The following is a 26,488-nucleotide window of genomic DNA, read 5'->3' on the forward strand; positions in this document are numbered from 1 at the left end:
AAAGAAAAACCACGCCTGTAGGGTTAAGTTGATTCCAACACCTAACAACCCAGCAAGACAAAACAGAGTGCCCTAAAGCGGTTCCACTGCAGCAGAATGCTAAAATTACCCACACAGTGAGTGCCTGCCTTTCCGGTTAGTCAAATACTTAACCACAGAATCACTAGAGAGCTTTCTAGGAGAAAATAATATTGTAAAAACTTGATGGCAGGCCATTAGTAAACAAACTTTTTAGTTTATGATCAATTCCAAGTTAATTTCTAGACATATGAAGAGTTAAAGTTTTCTTTTTCCACTAGAGAGAGAGAGATGTAGCTATCCTACTATTATTTGTTAAAAGACTAACCTAACCTCATTAAATTACTCTCGAACTTTTGTCAAAAATCAACAGTTACTATATGTATAGAATAATTTTTTAATTCTGTCCCATTGCTTTGTATGTTTAATGGAAACATCACTTTACTTACTGTAATTTTACTGGAAATCTAATTCCTCTAGGCCATCCAATAGGGTTGCTATGAGTTATAATCGACTAGATAGCAGTGAGTAGTGGAGCTTCTAAACGCAGCAACCCTGGTGGCACACAGGGCTAAGCTGCTAGCCAAAAGGTTGGTGGTTTTAACCCATCAGCCACTCTGCTTCCATTAAAATCGATAGCCCTGGCAATCTTTTGGTGTTCTACTCTGGCCCCACAGGATCACTATGAGTGAAAATCAACTGGTGAACAAAGTTTGTTATTTACAGAGACTTCTTTTCTTAGTAAATAACTCAGGGGCTCTGCTTTTATCTAACTTGAACTGGTTGTTTTGTTCATCTTAACTTTAACACAGATTATTTTCTCCTGAAAGCAATAAATACATTGTTGCTATTAGTTTTTGCTGGGTCGATTCCAACTCAAGGCAGTTCTGTATTATCAGTATCATGTTCCTACCATATCTTATCCACTATCGTATCCTTCCACAAACCAACCTTTTACCAAATAGTTGAGGACTCAACAATTTCTATCAACTGGTGGTTTCAAACTGTTGACTGTATGGTTAGCACCCTGACTCATAACCCACTATACAACCAGGGCTCCTCATAAATACATAACTTCCTCTAAAATATAATTTAGAGGATTTAATATGAGATTCATGCAATACTTGAACAATCACTTCTACTTCTGCCTGCTCCTCATCTAGAACGTGCGCTCAGAGCATAAGTGCATTTTCTAAAAGGCAATTTATTTTCTTCTCACCTTTGTCTGACCTTTGTTACTTAACAATTGGATCTAAACAACCTTTCTGTCTTTGAGTTAATTCCTATTCACAGTAACTAAAGAACAGAACTGCCCAATAACATTTCTAAGGCTGTACATTAAAAAAAAAAATGCTGCCTCTTTCTCCTGTGGCGCCTTGAGAGTTTTCACACACCAACCTATCAGTTAGCACTGAGTGCTTAACCACTGGGTCACCAAGGCTCCTTACACGTGGTTGGAGGCTACGTTTTATCTCCAAAGCATGTTGTAGCTAACACAGGAAGTTTTAAGTGTGCCATGTAATGATAAAAGCGTAGCATCTAACTGAGATACTGGCAGCAATGAGATACGCACTAATGTGGACTGCATTTTATTACCCTGTAAAAAGGGAGGCTACGCATCTATGAAAATCTTTTTTTAAGAAAAACTTTTTTCAGCATTCAGGCAATATACAAAAAGACAGCAAAGATTGGTTGGGGATGAACAGAACTGGTGTATTCTACAAGAATGGACAATAGTACCTTAGCTGACTGTGGTGTTGAGAAATTTAGCCAAGCAGGAACAAAGTCATGCTGCGCCATTTAGGTCCAGTGTCTCTTTTCAGCAAAATGAGGCATCCAACCTCATGGCCAGGATCTGAGAACAAAAAAGCTACAATCATTTATGCTGGTAAGAACTGAATGGGCTAGTCATAAAATGGTCCATAACTAGAAAGACAAGTGAGCTCATCAAGATAATAAGCCAAATATATAATTTTAAAGAGGTGTAAAACATCCTCTGAGCAGTCAACTTATCCTGATTCCTGGTTTATTGAAAGAATTGTCCTCTGAACCTCTCTAGCCTATGTACTAGGCTCCATAACTGAGTCAATTTATAAAAAAAAGTACTAGTTCACGAATATACAATTATGAAAAACATACACAGGAAAATGTGACATGGTTCTGGAAGGGTGAAAGTTAATGTTCTTGAGTACCATCAGAAGAACCTAAGAATAGACATTTACTTAATTATCAGTCTCAGGGAAAGAAATTAATCTGTTTCAGGTGCTCAGGTAACTTCTAGCAAAAACCACAGAAGTGGTATTCCTAGAGAATTATGCAATCTCTGAAGAACTTTTCTATTTAGTTCATGTAATTTCCTCAAAGAGCATCAGTTTTCCCAACAGATCCTTTGGCACCTAAGCTATTCTACTGATATCCTAAAAAAGGAAGATTTGAAACCACTCCAGTTATTCTTCAAAACTAAACACATTAGGAAACCAACAGCTATTTCCCATAATGCACACACACACAGAGTTCTCTTGGAAAGACAAACATATGGAGAATATTTACCCCAGAGTGTAACCTCTGCGGTCCTGTTTCCAGAACTTGAGTCTGCCAGCGGGATCTCTCACGAGGTTCTCTTGGTAAAAGGCTGCATAAGTAGCTTGGCCAGCAGCACGCCTTGTGATGAAGCACAAAGAAGCTAGGCTCTGATTCTCAGTCCCCTCAATCGTTCATCTCAAACTACCTAGTAGTTCCCAACACTTTTTCATAAGGGGGACAGGGAGGAGGAAGGGGCAGGGGAACATAAAATAGTATTTGTTACATTTAAAAAAGGGGCAAGGGGAAAGAGCTATGTTTATGTTCACCTCATTCAACTTCCTTAAGGCACTTTGTGGCCGCTTACTCCTTGGCAGTCTAATTATGTCAGTTATTAGGTACCCAAAGCAGTACGTGGTTTTGGATAAAATTTGTTGTTTTATATTGTAGGCCTGTAATTCTTAAGAAATTACTCATTTTAATCTCTCTAGCAGACATTCCAGATATGATAAACTATAACCTCGCTGGGGGTCCAATTATGTGAGTAATTTTGTACCCAAAGCAGTACATTGTTTACCATAAAATTTGCTTTATATTGTAGACCTTTAATTCTTAAGAAATTACTCATTTTAATCTCTCTAGCAGACATGCCAGGTATGATAAACTTCAATAAAAATCATAAATTATAATAACTATAAAAATATAATTTTTCAACAATGTAATAAAAAACACTGCAATTTTTTTAAAAGGGTGCAACATCAAGGGTGCATTCAATGAAAATCCTGGGTGTGAAAAATTTTGAAATATGGGAGTGCACAAAGTCCAACATCACAATCAGGACAATGGAACCTGGTTTCCTTTCGTATTCTCTTTCCATCGCCATCTCACTTTCAGCAACCAACCACACACATCCTGTAGGTGCTGACTTTTTTTCGATTGGTGGGATAGAATCCATGAAGTGACGACCAATCAGGTGTTCTTGGTTGACAACGTCAACAGCTTGACCTCCAGGTCTATTCACAGCCATTGATGGTGTTTGGTGGTTCACAAAGATCCATTCAGCAACTTTCCAAATGAAGTCAGAATGAACCAAGGGCCTGTCACTCTTTGCTCTGTGCAAATGCAGGCGTCCACAAGCACTGCTGGAGAAGACACCTGCAGGTCTTCTAGTGGTATTTCCTTTGCTGTTTCCACACTGTTGGGTAGAATGTAGGTGCCTGGTCGGCTCTGCCGACACCTCCCATGGTTTGATTGTAGTCTAGCACTACTTGTGGCTTCAGGACTTCTTTCCCACCTTTCGTGCGCACCATAGCAGCTGACGGATTATCAACTGTGCTCATTAGGCACACACCCTTCTTGTCACGCCATCGCAGGGCCATCATCTTGCCCTTCTGCCAGGTAACCATTTCTCCAGTTTTTAGCTACATCTTGCCAAACATTGCTGGCATGTCACGCCGATTAAGCCTGACAGTTCCATAGGCATTGGTTTTTTTATAAGAAACTCATAAAGTTCAGGGATATATAAAAGTTGTCAGCTATAACACAATAACTCTGATAAGTAAATGCTCAATGAATGTCAGAACAGAAGATGTTGCCATTCCATACTCATTGTACTTTACATTGAATGTTATGCCTTTTCCAGTGTATATGACCGAATTCCAAATGTAGCCAGTTGATGATTCACAGAGCATATAGCATTTTATGCCAAATCGTGCTCTCTTTGATGCAATGAATGTATCCAGCTGAGCCGTCCCTTATAGGCCATTAGACTTTCATCTCTGCTGATTCCTTGTGGCACATAGGTCTACTGGAAATTCTTTACAATCATTTAAGATACTTCCCAAATTTTCTTTAGTTTTGGTGCAGGATGAGTAGGTTCATCAAATTTCTCATTGTTTGTGAAGTGAAAAAATTTCACAATCAGGGAAAATCTATATTCTGACATCACGGTGCCAAAAAATGAGTTGTAAGTAATTTATTGATGGTCTAATACCATTTCCACATGGGGTTTCCCCACCACTCCCTGAAGTATTATTAGGCCCAGAAATTTCCAAATGTCATCTTTGGACTCTGGTGTCCACTTTCTGCTTCTTGAAAACTTATGAAGCAGAGTAGCAGATTTTTGCTCTTTGTACCGGTTTGTCTCTGTAACAATTTTTTCAATGACCTAATCGGTCAGAAATAATTGTAGGTACACCAAAGAGTTGTTGTGGTCAACGTCTACTTTCATACCAGGTGCTCCAGTAAACGGGAATCTTGGGGGAGCTGCCTGATCCATACCGCACACAATAGAGCACCAAGTTTGTGCATAGGTGAGCACAGGTGCGGAATCGTCACTGTCATCACTTATCTGATCAGTGTCAGATGACGAATTTCCCCATGAACCGCTATCGCTCAATTCTGCGATTAATTCTAAGTCACTGTCACTGCTATTTATCTGGTCTAAAACTACTTTTGTGCTAAAGTGACACTTTTTGATACCATGGACAAAATATTTCCAGGCAAAATTTTTTCTAAATGACAGTAAAATGGCAGGCAGGGCACTGGAGACAGATCTAGGAACAAATCTAAGGTGATTTGCTTTGAATCAATGTAATCCTCACAGGTTACACTGTATCACTGTGTGTGTGTATGCCCCTTTTAGAACTGCAGTTTTGAATTTCATGCCACTTCCGGCCGCATGCAGTGAGATGGCATGCAGGAAAAATGGAATGAACTAGGAAGTCAGATCAGATCATTTTGCTATCACAGCAGAGGACACCGCTGGATTGCGGAACAAGGAAGGGACTTCTCTGTAGTGTAATCCCAAGTGTGGCTTGGGGTTTTCGCTTCTGACAGCTAACATTTACCCTGAACCACACATGGGATTACTGTCAGGGACGTTAACACACAAAATCATAAATTATAATACAATAAATATAAAAATAATGTATTTTTTTCAATAATGTAATCTAATCAAAAGCACTGCAATTTTCCAAAAGGGTGCAACATCAAGGGTGCATTCAATGAAAATCCTGGGTGTGAAAAATTTTGAAACATGGGACTGTCCACAGTCCAACATCACAATCAGGACAATGGAACCTGGTTTCCTTTCGTATTCTCTTTCCATCGCCATCTCACTTTCAGCAACCAACCACACACATCCTGTAGGTGCTGACTTTTTTTCGGTTGGTGGGATAGAATCCATGAAGTGACGACCAATCAGGTGTTCTGGGTTGACAACATCAACAGCTTGACCTCCAGGTCTATTCACAGCCATTGATGGTGTTTGGTGGTTCACAAAGATCCATTCAGCAACTTTCCAAATGAAGTCAGAATGAACCAAAGGCCTGTCACTCTTTGCTCTGTGCAAAATGCAGGCGTCCACAAGCACTGCTGGAGAAGACACCTGCAGGTCTTCTAGTGGTATTTTTGTTGGGTAGAATATAGGTGCCTGGTCGGCTCTGCCGACACCTCCCATGGTTTGATTGTAGTCTAGCACTACTTGTGGCTTCAGGACTTCTTTCCCACCTTTCGTGCGCACCATAGCAGCTGACGGATTATCAACTGTGCTCATTAGGCACACATCCTTCTTGTCACGCCATCGCAGGGCCATCATCTTGCCCTTCTGCCAGGTAACCATTTCTCCAGTTTTTAGCTTCATCTTGCCAAACATTGCTGGCATGTCACGCCGATTAAGCCTGACAGTTCCATAGGCATTGGTTTTTTTATAAGAAACTCATAAAGTTCAGGGATATATAAAAGTTGTCAGCTATAACACAATAACTCTGATAAGTAAATGCTCAATGAATGTCAGAACAGAAGATGTTGCCATTCCATACTCATTGTACTTTACATTGAATGTTATGCCTTTTCCAGTGTATATGACCGAATTCCAAATGTAGCCAGTTGATGATTCACAGAGCATATAGCATTTTATGCCAAATCGTGCTCTCTTTGATGCAATGTAGTGTATCCAGCTGAGCCGTCCCTTATAGGCCATTAGACTTTCATCTCTGCTGATGATTCCTTGTGGCACATAGGTCTACTGGAAATTCTTTACAATCATTTAAGATACTTCCCAAATTTTCTTTAGTTTTGGTGCAGGATGAGTAGGTTCATCAAATTTCTCATTGTTTGTGAAGTGAAAAAATTTCATAATCAGGGAAAATCTATATTCTGACATCACGGTGCCAAAAAATGGAGTTGCAAGTAATTTATTGATGGTCTAATACCATTTCCACATGGGGTTTCCCCACCACTCCCTGAAGTATTATTAGGCCCAGAAATTTCCAAATGTCATCTTTGGTCTCTGGTGTCCACTTTCTGCTTCTTGAAAACTTATGAAGCAGAGTAGCGGATTTTTGCTCTTTGTACCGGTTTGTCTCTGTAACAATTTTTTCAATGACCTAATCGGTCAGAAATAACTGTAGGTACACCAAAGGATTGTTGTGGTCAACGTCTACTTTCATACCAGGTGCTCCAGTAAACGGGAATCTTGGGGGAGCTGCCTGATCCATACCGCACACAACAGAGCACCAAGTTCGCACATCGCTGAGCTCAGGTGCGGAATCGTCACTGTCATCACTTATCTAATCAGTGTCAGATGACGAATTTCCCCATGAACTGCTATCGCTAAATTCTGTATTTCTAAGTCACTGTCACTGTCATTTATCTGGTCTAAAACTCCTTTTGTGCTAAAGTGACACTTTTTGATACCATGGACAAAAAATTCCCTGGTATAAATTTTTCCAAATGACAGTAAAAGGGCAGGCAGGGTACTGGAAACTTATCTAGGGACAAATCTGAGGTGATTTGCTTTGATACAATGTAATCCTCACAGGTTACACTGTATCACTGTTTGTGTGTGTGTCTGTCTCTTTTAGACTTGGTTTTGAATTTCCCGCCCATTTCTGCCCCTATGCAGTAACACTGTACTCAGAGAATGGAAGGGAACGGAACAAGTAAGTCAGATGGCTCTGAGATCACAGGAGGACACAGCTGGACCTGGGAGCAGGTAAGGGACTTCTCTGCAGTGTAATCCCGAGTGTGGTCGGGGTTACCGCTGCTGACTGTTAACACTTACCCAGAGCCACACTCAGGATTACCACCAGGGAGGTTAAATAGACTATCGCAGTGAGTGCAAACAGTTAATAACAGGATCACAGATAGACTGTAAGATGGGCTTATGGGGAAGAAGATGTCCTCAAATATACTTTTAAAGCGCAATGAAGATCTTCTGAGCAGACAACTCCAGTGGCAAAACATCCAAATGACAAAGCCCTTAAAATACACATCGCATTCTTTCTCACACAGCTGCTAAAAATAGTGTGCAGTTAGATATTCATATTTTGACTTATTCTTTAAAATCTAAAGATTAAGAAATCATGTTGAAAAAAAACGAGACAGGAACATTGATATACTTTTCCCTCCACAGAATAGCAGCTCTCAAGGCAAGTATCTTGGCATAAAGCTTGTTTCTTTGGTCTTCGCTATTTATAAATTCAGAATAAAATTAAAACAGGTAGCAAGACTGAGGTAAGGAGTAGTCAAGGAAGACAGTTCCAAAGTGAGGATTCTTTCTTTTCAGTTTTCTGTATTTCACTTTTTCTGCTTCCTTTTGAAGAGTGAATTGAGCTACAGGAAGTGCTATGATGAATCTTCTGTAGCTTCAGCAGAGGTCATTTACTATTTTTGATCCATTTCCATCATTACTCAATTACTTAAAAGGTCACAGGAATTGTCGCTCTGTAAGTGAAAAAACAAAATAGCACATAGTTATCAAAAGAAAAAGGAATCACTGTCATATGTAGTTGTTAAAATAGGACAGTTAAATAACCAATCAAACCAAGATCCTGAGAGTCAAAATCTTGATGTTCAATTTACACAAATTTCCCATTCAATAATTCATAAGTATTTTGTTTTGTGACACTGGTTGCAATCCCTTCAAGGTAACAACACTCTTCCCACTTCTGCCCTGCGCTCCATTTCCATTCCTTCTTTCTTTCCACCTCCCGAAGTTTGTTTTTAGGCAAATGCTGCCCTTCTGGTCTCATATAGTTGATTCTACTAAGGAGTCCATTCTAATGTGGTAATTAACTTTAGGCTACCTATTGTTTATATGAAAGTTTAACCCAGGGATGGGTTTGGTTCCAGGCTTAAGGTCACTGTTTTGAGTGTCTAATACTATTTAGATATTAATTGTGTTAGCGCTGACAGAAATAATATAACTTCATATAGTTCTTTTTAAGGACTTTTGAAAAGTCTGATGACTGGTTTTACCTTCTTACATAATCATTTGTCCAAAGAAAAGTAATTCAATCAGAAATACAAACTAACGGATCTTTTAGAATTTTTTCACAGATGGAATAACTTGCCATAAGTGACCAAAACGCCACACTGACTACTGTTTCCTTATTACCACATGTTGTAGTATTAACTACTTAGTTGTGTAACTGCTGAGTACAATCTACAGTTGGGTCCCTGCACAAAAAAAATCTGTCACAATATTTCTCATACATTTACAGGATACATATTCTTGAAACTTAGACATCAATTATGAGAAGTAAACGTTTAGCCTCCCTGGCGGTAATCCCGAGTGTGGCTCAGGGTAAGTGTTAACTGTCAGAAGCGGTAACCCCGACCACACTCGGGATTATACTGCAGAGAAGTCCCTTAAGATTGACTTAATAAACTGAGAACAGGCACAAAAAAATTACGTGGCAGATTCCCAACATTTTTCTAGGGGCTAGAAAGCTGTTGTTGTTGTTGTTTTTAATATGAGCTGTTGCTTTTGCTGGCAATTCTGGTCTACAAAGATAAGCATGCAGTTTAGAAACCGTGTCTCATAAATGCACTTGGCATCTTTGCTCTATTATTTTAAGTTCACAGAAATGAGAAACATCAAAGTCAGGACAGTAAATACCTGTATGAGGAAATAAAAGGATAGAAAACATCAAGAGGTCCCAGAGCCTTCAATTATATCTGTAATACAGTATTTCTTAAATTGAGTGTTGGGTATGAGCCTATTCACACAAGGGGTATCCTTTTTCAGTACTTGTAATACTTAGTAGAGAATTAAGGGGAAAGCAAATAATAAAGTAAGAGACTTGAATAATGTATTTTAAAGTTGAAATATATCATCGAGATGATATATTTTGAGCACACATATAAAAGTCATAAAAACTGACATATCATAAATGAAGTCTATTTGGTTTCAAAGAATAAGCATTCTTTGATTTCTGACATTATTTGAATAGAAAATGACTTTCACTTGCAACTCCCACCTGCCCCTCGGCCCTCTTCCTAAACAAATTCTGTCGAAAGGTAGGTAAAACAAAGTAGAAGTCTATGAAAACAGTGGAGGTGCTGCAAAGACAACAGAGCAGGGAGGTGGATAAGGAAAGTGTGGTGGTAGCAACAGCTGAGTGCAGGGTGCCAGAGACCACGCCAGACTTGAGGCAATGAGGTTGAAGCAACCTAGAAATGGTACAGAGGCAGTCGTAAGTTGGGAAGATGTTGGTTACATATTCAAGATGGTTTTTTAAAAGTGTAAGTATTAAGGATAAAAAAGGAAACTAGATTTGTCATGGAGGAAAAGAGGCACTGATAAAAGTTTCAAAATAATTAAGTAGTATTCAAGAGAAAGCAAGCTTTAGAAACCTTTTTTTCTCCTGAAGATAAGCATAGAGACAAATGGACCTAACTAAGCATTCTTTTCAAGAAGATGAGAAATGCGCAACAGATCAAACCTGAAAAACAAAACCAAACAAACAAAAAGCAGAAAGGAGAAAAGAAAAAAAATTGGCAAAGATTTTAAAAATACAATTTTTTAAAAAACTGGCTGAGAGAAAAAACACAAAGAAAGAACACAGTAATGAAGACAGGAAAATAAACAATTGATTAAAAAATACTATGAGCAAAACATTACAGACAATTATTTGTCCAATGCAATACATCGTTTAATTTCTTGACTTGCTTTCATGGGTGTTCATTATGGATTAAAACTAAAAGTCAATTGACAACATATTTAGGAAGAGGAAAAATGGATAGGGTTTGATAACTGATGGGATGTGCCAGGTAAGAGAGAAACAGACTCATACTCTAATTTCTAGCTTGAGAGCTAGATAGATGCTGATAGGAGTATAAAAACTAACAGAATACTGTCTCATTCAGAGTTGTTTTTATATAGGTCTACACCCAATGGCAGTGAGTTTTTTTTGAATACTGCAACTCCCAGTGATATGATATTGTCCCAGTAAGTTCTGCTGGAAAAGTATCAATTAAATCAAGTTTCCCTATGAAAAATACCTAATTAATTACTATATATAGGCAGTCTCTATTGTACTAATCTGTTTATAATTCTGTCTTTCAATAAATTTTGTGCATTATGCCTCAGAACTTAAGTAGTTTGTATCCAATTAGGCAAATATTTGTCTTAGAATATAGTGCATAATACACATTAAGCATTTTCTGCATACACATTCTATGCATAACAAACATTAAGCAAACATTCCCAGATACACTGAGAATCTTTAACATAATACAGTAATAATTTTTTGAATCACATTGCAAAACAGCATCCATTTATTGTTAAAATCCATTGAATGTACCTTAAATTTCTAGTGGAGGTGTGTGTGAGGAGCCCTGGGGCACAGTGGTTACATGTTGGGCTGCTAATGCAACATCAGCAGTTCAAAACCACCAGCCACTCTGTGGGACAAAGACACAACGTTCTACTCCTATAAAAAGTTAGTCTCTGAAATCCACTAGGGTAGTTCTATCCTGGTCCTATAAGGTTGCTAGAGTCACAATGAACTCGATGGCAGTTATGAGCTTGAGAAGCATGGGTTGGTTTTTAAGTAATTTGAGACCACCTGTACAAAATTTTTGCCTTAATTCTGGCTGAAATTACAGAGAGAAAACCTGAGGCTCAAGGAAGGAAGATAAATTGTCTGTTAGGCTACAAAAAAACTATTAGACATGCAGGAAACTATCTTAATTTTAAGTAGGTTCACTTTTCTAACTCTCACAAAGCACATTTCTAGTTTTCTAATATCCACTTACACACTTTTAAAATCTTTAATATACCTAATTCAAAATTTCCATAGTAAGATCTTAATGTAATCATTAATTGTAGATTGTTTTAAGCAACAAATGCTTTACAGTACTGGTGTGAAGCTAGTATAAATCCATTAGGACCACATATCCACTACCTACAATATATTCCTAGGTACAGTTTATAAGCATAGCCCTGAGGGGAGGGGCGGTGGTGCCAAGGTGGTATATCAATTGGGCTGCTAATCACAGGTCAGCAGTTTAAATCCACTAGTCACTCTACAGGAGGCTTTCTACTTCTGTAAAGAGTTACTATCTCAGAAACCCACAGGGCTGTTATACCTTCCTGTCCTATAGGGTCACTGAGAGTCAGAATCAATTAGATGGTAGTGAGTCTGAGTTTTGGTTTATAGTTTATACAGTAGTGTGGCATGTACACACATGTGCTGAGTGTGTGGTGGGAAAGGGGATGAATGCATGTTTAGTGAAAGGGAATAATAAAACCTGAACGAGAAATAATCTGCCTTGGGCCGACATTAAAAGATATAAAATAAAAGGAAACATACCGAAATGTGGGTAATGTTTTTAACAAAGTATGGCAATTATGAACAGTTTATCTTCTCTGTTAAGGCGGTCTTTTTCAACCTCTCTTCCTAAAGCCAAGATCAAATTATAGCATTATATCTTACTCCAGAAAATTTCTGGCTTCCCACCAATCACAAAACATAATTTAAGTTTCTCAGTCTGTCAACCAATAAACCGTTTACCTCAACCCTCAAGAACTAGCCTCTAGTACTCTCCATGAAGAAATGCCTGGGGGATCTACTTCTGGAAAACAAGGCCCTGAAAAGCCTCCAGAATGTAGTTCTACTCTGCCATGTATGTTCACTATGAGCCAGACTTGATAGCATCTGGTACGGGTAGTTCTTCTTATCTGGAAGTAATCTCCCCGTCTGATCTCTGGGTCTTCTTTGGTACTCAACACGTGCTGTCTAGGAGAGTTAAAAACATCTTATCTCTCAGCAAGTCAAAAACGTGAAGGTTCTAGAAATCTGTCTTGTCCTTTAAATCACATATAGCTACCTAGCAGTTGCCTGCAAGTAGTAAGGGGGTTAAGAGTTTTTAAAAAATTAGAAAGCTGATGTTGCCCGGCTATCAAAAGATATAGCATCTGGGGTCTTAAAGGCTTGAAAGTAAACAAACTGTCATCTAGCTCAGAAGCAAAGCCCACATGGAAGAAGCACACCAGCCTGTGCAATCACGAGGTGTTGAAGGGATCAGGTACCAGGCATCATCAGAAAATAAACTCTTACCGTAGTGAATAAGGTGGGGAGTGCGGAGTGGAGACCTAAAACCCATTTATAGGTCACTGGATATCCCCCTTGCAGAGGGGTCTTGGGGAGGAGAGGAGCCAGACAGGGTGCGATGTAGCAATGATGAAAGATACAACTTTCCTCTAGCTCCTAAATGCTCCCCCCCCCAATTATGATCCCAATTCTACCTTGCAAGTCTGGCTAGACCAGAGGATGTACACTGGTACAGATAGGAACCAGAAACACAGGGAATACAGGGTGGATGATCCCTCAGGACCCGTGGTGTGAGTGGCAATACTGGGAGGGTAGAGGAAGGGTGGGTTGGAAAGGGGGAACCAATTACAGGGGTCTACATGTGACCTCCTCCCTGGGGGATAGGCAACAGAAAAGTGGGTGAAGGGAGACATAGGGCAGGGAAAGATATGACAAAATAATAATTTATAAATTATCAAGGGTTCATGAGGAAGGGGAGAGCGGGGAGGGAGGGGAAAAAGTGAGGAGCTGATGTCAGGGGCTTAGGTGGAGAGCAAAATGTTTTGAGAATGATGAGGGCAATGAATGTACAAATGTGCTTTACACAATTGCTAAGAGTTGTATGAGCCCCTAATAAAACAATTAAAAAAGAGTTTAAAAAATTAAAAATTATAACAAAGGACATAAAAAATTGGAAGCCCTTTGCATATTGATAGTTGTGTAAAATGGTACAGCTGCTGTAGCAAAGAGTCTGACCATATGACTCAGTAATTCCACTCTTACATATATGCTCCCTCCAAAATAGGGAAACAGGCATCAAAAACTTGAACATGTTCACAGCAGCCCTACTCAGAATAATCAAAAGTTGGAAACAATCTAAATGTCCAACAAGAGACATAGAAAATGTGGTATATCCCCAAGATGCAGGAACAAAAAGAATGGATGTTACATGATAAACCTTGAAAACATTGTGGTAGGTGAAAAACACAAAATAGACCCCCCCCTACCTAAAACAAAATAATAAAAAGAAAAAAAGACAACAGGCCACATTACGTGGATGTTTTTATATGAAATATTGTTTTGAATAGGCAAATCTGGAAGCAAGTTGGTGACTTCCAAAAGCTGGTGGAGAGGGAGGAATGTGGAGTGTCTACTTAATGGATATGGGTTTCAATCCTGGATGATGAAAAAGTCGTGGAACTAGATGTTGGTGATGGTTATGCAATAACGTAAATGTACTTAATGCCACTGAATTGTAATTAAAAGGGGTTATAATGACATGTATTTTACTACCACTAAAAATATAATAAGACAATAGAAATACAAAATTAAATTAGTTGCATCAAGTCAATTCGGACTCACAGGAACCCCATAAAACAGACCCCATGAAGTTTCTTTCAATGGTTGTACTATTTTTAATGAAGTAGACTGTCAGATCTTTCTCCTACAGAAGGCTAGTCAACTTAAACTGCTGATCTTTCAGTTAGCATACCAAGCAATTAACTATTATGCCACCAAGGAAATACCAAATCAAGGGTACAATAGTATACCATTTCATATCGACTATAATGTTGACAAAGAAACAGAGAAACTGGAGCCTTCATGTATTATGGGTTGGCAGGTAAAATAATACTGTTACCTTGATAGTCTGGCAGGTCCTCAAAATGGTAAACACATAATAGATATAAAAACCAAACTCACTGGCTTCCAGTTAATTCTAACTCATATCCACCCTAGAGGTTAGGGAAGACCTGCCCCTGAGTGTTTTCCCGAGACTGTAACTCTTTGGAAAGCTCAATCTTTCTTCTATGAATTTACTGGTGGTTTTGAAATGCTGACCTTGCATTTAACAGCCCAATGTGTAACCACTACATCTCCAGGGTTCAGCCCCAGAGTAACTATAAAACCTCTTGGAATTGAAATTCTATATACAAGAGAAAATGTACTTCCACACACAACAAACTGTCCATAAATGCTCATATGTGCAGTACTCATCCATGAATGGAACAACAAAATGTGATACAAAATTATCAATAAAAAGGAATGAAATACTGATACATACAACACAGATAAAGCATGAAAACACTAAAAATATGTCAGACACAAATGGCCACATAACGTGTTTCTATTATATGAAATGTCCAGTCTAAGCAAATCCATGGAAACAGAAAGTAGGTTAGTGGTTGCCTAAGACTGTAGGGAAGAGCTCTGGTGGTTTAATAATTACGTATTGGGCTGTGATAAATAAGGTTGGCAGTTCAAAGTCACCAGCTGCTCCTCAGAAGAAAGATAGGGCATAAAGAGTTACAATCTCAGAAATACACAGAATAGTTGTACCCTGTCCCATAGGGTCACTATGAGTCAGCAGACTCAATGCCAATGAATGTGGTTTAGGGTTAGGACTGGAAGAATGGGGTGTGACTACTAATTGGTATATAAAGGTGCCTTATGAAATGATGAAAATATTCTAAAATTATGTAGCACCGACAACGCAGGTCTACCTAGGTAAGATAGGCTTGATAAGCAATCTGGAGGAGAAAACAACAGGGCCCACAGTTCCAGGGGGACATGGGAGAGGGGAAAGTGAAGGAAAGGAAGTGGTGTTAACCAACCCAGGGACAAGGGAACAACAAGTGATCCAAAATCAGTGGCAAGGAGGGTGGGTGTAAGAGGCCTGGTAGGGTTTGATCAAGGGCAATGTAACCGAGAGGAATTACTGAAACCCAAATGAAGGCTGAGCATGATAACAGGACAAGAGGAAAGTATAAGGAAGTAAGAGGAAAGTACTAGGAGGCAAAGGCCATTTATAGAGGTCTAAATAAAGGCATATATATTCCATGATTCTCACCTTCCCTACACAATTGCTGAAGACAAATGTGAAGAAAACTGATGGTGTCCGGCTATCAAAAGATACAGCGTCTGGGGTCTTAATGGCTTGAAGGTGAGTAAGCGGCCATCTAGCTCAGAAGCAACAAAGCCAACATGGACGAAGCACACCAGCCTGTGCGATCTCGAGGTATCGAAGGGATCAGGTATCAGGCATCATCAGAACAAAAAAATCTTATCGTGAAAGAGGGGTAGTGCAGATTGGGAACCCAAAGCCCATCTGTAGGCAACTGGACATTCCCTTCTAGAAGGGCCGTGGGGAGGAAACGGGCCAGTCAGGGTGCAGTACAGCATCAATGAAACATACAACTTTCCTCTAGTTCTTAAATGCTTCCTCCCCACCCACTACTATGATCCCAATTCTACCTAACAGGTCTGGCTGGACCAGAGGATGTACACTGGTACAGTTAGGAACTAGAAACACAGGGAATCCAGGACAGATAATCCCTTCAGGACCAGCGCTGAGAGTAGTGATACTGGGAGGGTGGGGTGCAGAGGGGGAACTGATTATAAGGATCTACATATAACCTCCTCCCTGGGGGATGGACAACAGAAAAGTGGGTGAAGGGAGATGTCGGATAGTGTAAGATATGACAAAACAATAATAATCTATAAATTATCAAGGGTTCATGAGGAGAGGGGAACAGAAAGAGAGGGGGAAAAATGAGAAGCTGATACCAAGGACTCAAATAGAAAGTACATGTCTTGAGGATGATGGCAACAAATGTACAAAAGTGCTTGACACAATGGATGGATATATGGATTGTGATAAAAGTTGTATGAGCCCCCAATAAAGTGATTTAGAAAAATAGTGCTGACGAACAACTTTGTGAATATACTAAACCCCACTGATTTTGTACACTTTAGATCAGTCTGCTACCCTAATCTAGGGATCAATTATTAGCATCATAAAAGTAGATTAACCAGGTATTGTATGTTTTCTGATACAAGGCAAAATAAAGTATCCTGGTAGCTTAATGATTATGCATTGGGCTGTGATTCACAAGGTCAGCAGTTCAAAAATCACTAGCTGCTCCTTGGAAAAAAGATGGGGCTTTCTACTCCTGTAAGGAGTTAACAGTTTCAGAAACCCAAAGGGCAGCGGTTCTCAACCTGGGGGTTTAACGACCCTTTCACAGGCATCGCATAAGACCATCGGAAAACACATATTTCCGAGGGTTGGGGGTCACTGCAACATGAGGAACTATATAAAAGGTGTGTGCCAATTAAAAAAAAAGGGGGGGGGTCACGTCATTAGGAAGGTTGAGAAACACTGCCATAGGGCTTTTGAGGAGCTCAAAAAAAAAAAAAGGAAGGGAGCGGGGAGGGAGAAGAAAAGAGAGGACTTGATGCAAAGGGCCTAAGTGGAGAGCAAATGCTTCAAAAATGATTAGGGCAAAGAATGTACAGATGTGCATTATACAATTGATGTATGTATATGTATGGATTGTGGTAAGAGTTGTATGAGTCCCTAATAAAATGTTAAAAAAAAAAAGGAAATACTGCCTAATCTTTAGCCCAGATAAATTATAAGAGGGTGGAACCACTGTGAGATAGTTTATTGTGCCAGCCTGGCCGATAAACACAAGTAGGATTAATTGAAGGGCGGAGGGATAAATGGCTCGAGCCTCGCCTTGCTTGTTCTGTGCCTCAATTTAAAGGGGTACACTACCTGTGGGATGCCTAGCCTGTGGACTGTGTCGCTGTAAATTGAGGTCCCTCCAATCCCATAGGATTGGAATGTTCATCTCTGGAGCTGGGGACCGACAGTTGGTGACCTGCCATGCTGTTTGCTGCCTGGGTATCTATAGCCCAACTCCCTCTACAGAAGGGGACTGGCAACTAGCGGCTCTCAAGCCTTAAAGGACTGCTAGTGTCTCACTGCTTTATAATTTAACTGTTAAGTTCTTACATTATCTATCTGTATATAATTTAACGGTTCATTTCTTGTATTATATATCTATCTTTATAAATATATTTATATATAATTACTAGCAATCTGGTTTTGTCTCTCTAGAGAACCCTGTCCAACACACACTGCCTTTACAAATTAAAGGTGAATAAAAGGAAGTTCTTAGCAAACATATTTATACCAGTTTTCCACTTCTTAAATTAGGAGATTACCCTATAGAAGTAATAACAAAACCTGCTTCATAGTCTGTTTAGTCTGGAAGCTCCGCTGAGCCCTGTTCATTGTGGTTGACCCTACTGGCATTTGAAATACGAGTGACATAACTTCCAGCATCTCAGCAACACACAAGCTACAAAAGTACAACAAACTGACACATAGTGGATATAGCAAAACTTAGGAACAGTAAATGATATAAGCCAATTGTACCCATAAGGATCACTGGTTAGAAGAGAGAGAAGAAAAGAATTAGCTTGCTGAACTATATGGAAGAAAAATTTACCAGAAGGATTTTAGTACTTCAGAAAATGAGAGATTCCTTGCCTTGGCAAACATACAGAAACCAAAGGCAGCTACATAATCAGAATCTCTACTAAGGTTAAAGCACAGGAAGAGCCTGTTTAGGAAACTGCCCCGGCTAGCAATGCTACCACTGGCAGTCTGGGCCACTGGAATGAACTATCCTTGTTTCTTTGCATCTCTCACTCCAGATACAAGTTCTCAATCAAGTATATTTGACACAGCTTTCGCCACATAACCCAACTCCAGCTTCATGGGCAAAAAGTATGTGTTTTGGTATATGTGTGTACCACACAGCCTTTCCTGTTCCTTTCCAAAACTAAAATAGTGGAAATGAGTTGAAATAACTAACAGGCAAAAGAAACAACAAAGAGAAGTTCACTGTAAAGCTCAATGAACAGAGTGCCCAATACAAGAATTCTACCAGTCCTAACATTAATGTTGTTAGGTGCCACCTATTTGTCTCCGATCCATATGGACCCGATGGACAACAGAATGAAACACTACATGGTCCTGCACCATTCTCACAAATGTTCCTATGCTTGAGCCTACTGATGCAGCCACTGTCTCAATCCACCTCATGCAGGGCATTCCTCTATTTTGCCGCCCTTCCACTTTACCAGACATGATGTCCTTTTCCAGGGATTGCTCTCTTCTGACAATATGCCAAAGTTTGTGAGATGAAGCCATGCCATCCTTACCTCTAAGAGCACTCTGGTTTTACTTCTTCCAATACAGATTAGGCTGTCCTTTCAGTAGTCTGTGATGCTTTCAATATTCTCCAGCACAATTCAAATGCATCGGTTCTTCTAGTCTTCCTTATTCAATGCCCAACTTTCACATGTACATGAAGCAATGGGCCAGGTGCACCTCAGTCCTCAAAGTAACATCACTGCTCCTCAATACTCTAAAGAGGTCTTGTGGAGCGGTTTATCTGATGCAATACATCTTTTGACTGGTGCTTCCATGAGCACTGACTGTGGATCCAAAACAGGCAAACTCCTTGACAACTTCAATTTTTTCTCCATTTACCATGATACGACCTATTGGTCCAGTTCTGGCTATTTTGGTCTTCCTTACAGTTGCAATCCATACTGAGGGTTACAGTCCTTGATCTTCATCAGCAAGTGCTTTGCATGTTCTTAAGTCTTCCTCCAACCCTGACGCCACACTCTTCATATAACCTAGTTTCTCTGACGATCTGCTCAGCATATAGGTTGAACAAGTAGTGAGAGAATACAACCCTGATGCACACTTTTCCTGATTTTGAACCATGCAGTATTTCCTTGTTCTGTTTGCACAACTGTCTCCTGATTCATGTATAAGTTCTGGAATGAAGTAGTCTGGGTTTCCATTCTTCTCAAAGTTATGCACAGTTTATTATGGTCCACACAGTCAAATGCCTTGGCATAGTCAGTAAAACACAAGTGAACATCTTTCTTGTCTCCTCTGCTTTGAGCCAAGATCTACTTGACATCAGCAATGATACCACTCGTTCTATGTCCTCTTCTGAATCCAGCCTGACTCTTGGCAGTTCCCCATCAATGTACTGCTGCAACTGTTGTTGGATGATTTCAAGCAAAATTTTACTTGCCTTATGCATAGCTTTGAAACAGTCAAATACCATTCATAATAAACTTTAGGTACCATGCCTTATGTTAAAAAACTTTGAAAGACATAACTTCATAGAAAGTAGGATTTAGAGTAAAAATTACCTTTTCTCGGGTAGCTGATCTTTCCAACATTTTGGTGTTCAAAGATAAAGCATTGCCACAGCAAACCTAAACATTCACTTTTCTCCGACCAGTAACCTGCTGACTAAACTCACTATGTTACCATGTACTTCCAGAGTAGAATTGTGCTCCACAGGCTTTTCTTTGCTGAAATCTTTTGGAAGCAGATTACCAGGCCTTTCTTGTATGGTACCACTGGCTCAAACTGTCATCCCTTCAATAATAGTCAAGCTCAAGCTATTTGTACCACCCAACTAACACACACAGAATTTGCAAATATCAAAACAGTTGCAGATAGGAACAGTACGTTAAAATAAAACTGGGGGGCGGGGAGAGGACAACAAAATCCCGATCTGTCAAGTCAATTTTAACTCTTGGCAACCCTATAGAAAAAAATAGGATTTCTATACTTAGTGAGTTTCTGAGATTGTAACTCTTTAAAGAGTAGAAAATCTCATCTTTGTCCCACAGAGTGGCTGGTGGTTTTAAACTGCTGACCTTGCTTTAGCAGCCCAACATTTAACCACTGTGCTAGCAGGGCTCCAAAAGTAAAGACCAAAATAAGGCCAATCCCATTAGAGCTCAGGCCACCTGACACAAAACAAATGGCAGTACATTTAGTGCCTGATGCAGTTCGACAACTCCTATTCTGGCTGTTAAAGATTCAGATGACTAGTGAATTTTTTTGTTTTTTATTTTTCTATTAGGTATCCCAGTTTGTGAAGCACAGAAGAAATGGATACATAGAGACAATTGATGCAATGGTTTATTAGGGTCACTGGGGCTGGTGGTGAGGGGATTTGGGAAACCAACAATGAATGTGGGAGGGGGGAAGGAGCATTAGAACTGATTATGATGAAGCACACACTACTCTTTTTAAAGTGATTTAGCTATGGAAGTGTATGAAACGTGAACACCATATCAAGAAAACTAATACAAAAATGAAATATAATTAAAACATGCCATTTTGTGCAACAGATCTTTTCAGATTCCACTGGACTGGTAAGAAGATACTCATTAGAGACAATTTCATATAATTTATTTAGTAATTATTCAGGGTTTACTATGGTCAGGCATTGTTTTAAGTATGTTACAAGTATCATTTTATTAATTTACTACAATATCCCTAGGGGAAGATACTACTCACTCAAGGGCAAAAAGCTGCAAGGAGAGGGGAAGTGCTCTATGGCAAAACTAGTCATTCTAACTCAGGTGATTTTACTACAAAGCTTGTGCCCATAATTACCATACCTATGGTGCTGTGGATATTATACTTTGAAATCAGAGAAATTTGCCTGAATCCTGTCTCACTGTGTTATGTAACTTATTTTGGAAATGGTGTCCTCTTTTGTAGCAAGAGTCAATTGCAATTCATATGGATCCTACCTAACAGTGTTCATAGTGTTTCCTAGGCTGTGATCTTTTCAGGACTTGAGGATGCAGATACATTGGGCACATTAACAGGAAGGACCAAGTCCTGGAGAAGATCATCAGGCCCCATAAAGCAGAGGGTCAGTGAAAAAGAGGAAGCCTCTCAATCAGATGGACTGACATAGAGGTTACAATAGACTTGAAACAGCAATGGCCCAAGGTCAGGCCATGCTTTGTTCTGTTGTACATAAGGTCATGAGTCAAAACCACAAAGTGGTTACTGGTTGAGGGTTTAAGGACAACTTAATGTCAAATGAACTCCTTTAAGAAAGGCAATATCCTATGTTGATATTCTTTTAAAAATCATTTTATTAGGGACTCATACAACTCCTATAACAATCCATATATACATATAAAGCACATATGTACATTTGTTGCCCTCATCATTCTCAAAACATCTGCTCTCCACCCAAGCCCTTAGCATCAGGTCATTTCCCCCCCCCCCTCATGAACCCTTATTTGTAAATTATTATTTTGTCATATCTTGCTCTGTCCCACGTCTCCCTTCCCCCACTTTTCTGTTCTATGTCCCCCAGGGAGGTCACGTGTAGATCCTTGAAATCGGTTCCCCCTTTCCAACCCACGCTCCCTATACCCTCCCAGTATCACCACTCACCCCACTGGTCCTGAGGGGATCATCCGCCCTGGCTTCCCTGTTTCTAGTTCCCATCTGTACCAGTGTACATCCTCTGGTCTAGTCAGACTTGCAAGGTAGGATACGGATCATGACAGGGGGAGGGGGGGGGTGGAAGCATTTAGGAACTAGAGGAAAGTTGTAATTTTCATCGTTGCTGCACTGCACCCTGTCTTGTCTCCTCCCCAAGACCCTACAAATGGGGTCTCCACTCCGCACTCCCCCGCTCATTCACTATGGTAAGATTTTTTGTTCTGATGATGCCTGATACCTGATCCCTTGTGATCACACAGGCTGGTGTGCTTCTTCCATGTGGGCTTTGTTGCTTCTGAGCCAGATGGCCGCTTGTTTACCTTCAAGCCTTTAAGACCCCAGACACTATATCTTTTGATAGCCAGGCACCATCAGCTTTCTTCACCACATTTGCTTATGCACCATTTGTCTTCAGCCTATCATATCATGGAGATGAGCATGCAATGTAATGATTTTTTGTTTTTTGGTGCCTATTAACTGATCCCTTGAGCACCTCATGGTCACACAGGCTGGTGTGCTTCTTCCATGTGGGCTTTACTGCTTCTGAGCCAGATGGCCGCTTGTTTACCTTCAAGCCTTTAAGACCCCAATATAGCTATCTCTTTTGATAGCCGGGTACCATCAGCTTTCTTAACGACATTTAGTTGTTCACCCACTTTGTCTTCAGCAGTTGTGTCCGGGAAGGTGAGCATCATAGAATGCCGATGTATAGAAAAAAAAGTGTTCTTGCATTGAGGGAGTACTTGAGTGGAGGTCCAATGTCCCTCTGCTACCTTAATACTAACCTTATAAATATATGCACATAGATCTATTTCCCCATCCTCGTGTATAAATATATTTGTATATGTACATGTCTTTATCTAGACATCTATAAATGCCCTCTGCCTCCCAGCTCTTTCCTCTATTTCCTTTGACTTCCCTCTTGTCCCACTATCATGCTCAGTCCCCACCAGGGTTTCAGCAATTCCTCTTAGTTACATTACCCTTGATCATGTCCAATCAGGCCTCCCACACCCTCCTCCCCACTGATTTGGATCACTTGTTGTTCCCTTGTCTCTGGCCTATGTTGATATTCTATGAATACTTTTGCACTATCTATAACTTAGTAGTTTATTTCATGGTTAAAGTTATGTTTTAGGCATTCCCAGCCCTTAATACACTGAAAAGATTGAAACAGGATCTTTTGATTAGCAGCCAAGTGCTTAACCATTGGCCCACCAGGGCTCATTGGTAGAAAGGTTGATATCATCTATTGTTAACAGTGTTGTTTCAAGAAATAGGTTTTAGTTGGCAGTTTGCACTAAGCAATTAACCTACAAAGAAGAAGAAAAACACCCAGCAAATTTCTCCCTTAAAAATATATAGCCAGTGGGGGGGGGGGGGGGGAATCACATCACCGTGAATGAGAGGGAGTACGTGATGGGGACCCAATGCCCATCTGTAGACAGCTGGACACCCCTTGCAGAAGAGTAGTGGGGAGGAGATGAGTCACTCAGGGTTCAGTGTAGCAACAATGAAACTCAAAACCTTCCTCTAGTTCTTGAACGCTTCCTCCCCTCCCAATTATCATGACCCCAATTCTATCCTGCGGACCTGGTTAGACCAGAGGATGCACAGCGGTGCAGTAGGGATCTGGAAACACAGGGAATCTAGGACGGATGAACCCCTCAACACCAGTGGTGGGAGTGGCGACACACGGAGGGAAGGAGGTGTAGAAAGGGAGAACCCATCTTGGAGATCTGTGTGGAGATGGGCAATGGGAAGGTGGGTGAGGGGAGATGCCGGGCAGTGTAAGATAAGATAAAATAATTGTTTATAAACTATTAAGGGAGCAGGGGGAGGGGGGGAACAGGGAGGGAGGGGGAGGAGAAAAAAAGGAAAGGGAGCTGATTCCAGGAACCCAAGTGGAAAGCGAATTTTGAGAATGATGAGTGCAACGAATGTATAAGGGTGCTTTGCTCAATTGATGTATGTATGGATTGTGATAAGAGTTGTATGAGCCCCAATAAAAAGATTTAAAAAAATATGTACAGCAAGCTATGGAACAGTTCTCCTGGTACACAGGTAGTTATGAGTTGGAATCTTTACATAGTAAAGGGTTTTGTTCTGTTTTGTTGTTCTTCTAAGGAATGAGATCATAGATTAGACTCTATCAGAGTATCTAGCTCGATTATGAAGCTCACAATGAATGGTTCCAATGCCCTTCCCACCGTATCTGGCAACACAAAAATAGAATTCAGAAATACGTAACAGGAACACCAGAATAGCCCTACCTTTCAACGAACTAATAATCAAAACGCCACAATAAGAATTGTGGCTCACAGTAAGAATGTGCTCTCCAAGGAGGGCAAGATATTCAGGGCTCTTTAATATACTGACATTTAAATCAAGGCTTTCAACCAATTCCGTGTCTTGTGACCCTGTTAAGAACTTTCATTTCCACTCCAGATAAAGGATGTATAAATGTAGTGACAAAATCATAGCAAACTTTATTAAACAAATATGTTAAAATGTGAAGCTACTTCTTTTCAACATATCCTCCCCTCTAGGTCTATACATTTCTGAAGCCCCTGGAAAATGACTGCATTTTAAAATTTAAACCACCAAAACCAAACCCCATAGCCATCAAGGTGATTCCGATTCTTAGTAAACCTAAGTGGCAGGGGAGAGGGAGTATAAGGCCCTCACCTCAGACTGTAGGTTGTTGAGTCAGCTGTATTAGGACCAGAAAAATCATCAACACCAACATCACAAGCCTTAACACAAACAGTTCCAGCCATCACATTAAGGGTGAATTCATTAAATGTTTGACCACTATGACCTGCGAATGATGTTATAAGTATCATAATGGCCCTTGGCGGGAAAAGTGTTCCTAACTCCTGCTCTAATAGGGTTTCCGATCTTTATGTTAGCAGATAGCCTCATCTTTCTCCAGCTGGTGGGTTTGAACCTGTGATCTTGTTAGCAGTTCAACACTAATCCAACAGAACCACCAAGACTCTTTAGGGGGTTCAAATCGTGTACCTTTTATAATTTATTTTTTATTTTTTGGCTTAGGGCCAAAATGAAGTCTAAAGGGGCAAGGTAAGGCTGTAGTGTGGATGGGGCACAGTTTCACAAGGAAATTCTCACAGGGCATCCCCTGCTCCCCTCCCACCAGCTTGAAGAAAGATCTCATGGATACATGGTTGTTATAGAAAAAAAAATTCCTGGATCTTTGTCTCACCAATGTAGCTGTATCTTCTCTGAAAACTTTCTTTAACACTCCCATGATAATCCTGTATCCTTCAAGAAAATCTATCAAGATTATTTCTTTGGAATTACAAAACACAGCGCTCACAACCTTTTGGGCTGACCTCTCTTCCCTTGACTTTTAAGGCGGTAAATTACTGATAGAACTTGTTTGCAGCCATCCACTGATTGCAGACATATATTTAAACATATTTTGTTTGGAGTAAACTCTCGGATATCTGAACCAGAAGATACTTTTGAGACAAGTACAAAATCATATCTACATTTTACCAAATACCCAAATGATTTTTATACACACATAAGATCTCTAAGTATCACGTGGGGATCTGGTTAAAATGTGGATTCTAATTCAGTATATATGGGGTGGAAAAGCCAATTATCAGCAGGGGGTCAACTCTGAACGAACCACTTATCACAATCTACACATATACCTATTCTAACTTGAAATCTGGTTACCATAGGGCAACGCAGTTTTAACAAGGAAAATTAAGTTCTCTGTAATGTTAAAAGCAACTCCTTTAATAAAAGCATTTTATGGTGATATTATTTCTGCACTATTGACTGTAGTATTTTGATGGCCAGAGTATGTTTTAGTTATTTCCAGCCTCCAGTATGCTGAAAGGAGCTCTAGTGGAATAGCTTACAAGTTGGGCTGTTAACCTTACAAGGCTGGTGGTTCAAACCCACCAGCAGTTCCAAGAGAGACAGATGAGGCACTTAAGGTAATAGTACTCTTGACCTCGAGTGAGTACTATGAACTTCAAGTGTTGGTGGCATACTGGTTAGGTGCTCAGCTGCTAACTGGAAGGTAGACAGCTGGAACTCACCAGAAAAGATGGGGCTATCTGTTCCCATTAAGATTACAGCCCAAGGCCCCAATAAATTGTTAAAAAAAATGATTAGGGCAAAGAATGTACAGATGTGCTTTATACAATTGATGTATGTATATGTGTAGATTGTGATAAGAGTTGTATGAGTCCCTAATAAAATGTTTTAAAATAAATAAATTAATTAATTTAAAAAAAAAGATTACAGCCCAAGAAACCCTCTAGGACAGTTCTATTTGTTCCTACATGTCAGAATTGACTGGAAGGCCAGCAGGAGTGGCGGTGGCCACAGCAGGAGTGGCAGAATACAGTAACGGGCACTACACATATAACATGTTTCTAAAATGAATAAAAGCATTCTGAAAAAATTTAGCTCCCACTACAATTAAAGGTTGATTGCCACA

General features: G+C 39.9%; 1 protein-coding gene across 6 annotated transcripts in view; it reads right to left on the minus strand.

Annotated features, from left to right (window-relative positions):
* The window catches only part of GPBP1L1 (GC-rich promoter binding protein 1 like 1), a 73,740-nt gene that overhangs the window by 41,042 nt on the left and 6,210 nt on the right, over nucleotides 1-26,488 (minus strand). For 5 of the 6 annotated variants that reach the window (XM_075555599.1, XM_075555602.1, XM_075555581.1 and 2 more), the window contains exons 2-4: nucleotides 7,604-8,265; nucleotides 2,569-2,679; nucleotides 1,759-1,873 (exon numbers count right to left, since the gene is read on the minus strand). In XM_075555599.1, coding sequence (XP_075411714.1) covers nucleotides 1,759-1,818 — 60 coding nt within the window. In that variant the 5' untranslated portion in view covers nucleotides 1,819-1,873; nucleotides 2,569-2,679; nucleotides 7,604-8,265. The remainder of the gene's footprint in view (nucleotides 1-1,758; nucleotides 1,874-2,568; nucleotides 2,680-7,603; nucleotides 8,266-26,488) is intronic. The other variant, XM_075555589.1, reaches the window with a different exon arrangement.

This window comes from Tenrec ecaudatus, chromosome 1 (assembly GCF_050624435.1).
Source record: "Tenrec ecaudatus isolate mTenEca1 chromosome 1, mTenEca1.hap1, whole genome shotgun sequence".
Classification (NCBI taxonomy): domain Eukaryota; kingdom Metazoa; phylum Chordata; class Mammalia; order Afrosoricida; family Tenrecidae; genus Tenrec; species Tenrec ecaudatus.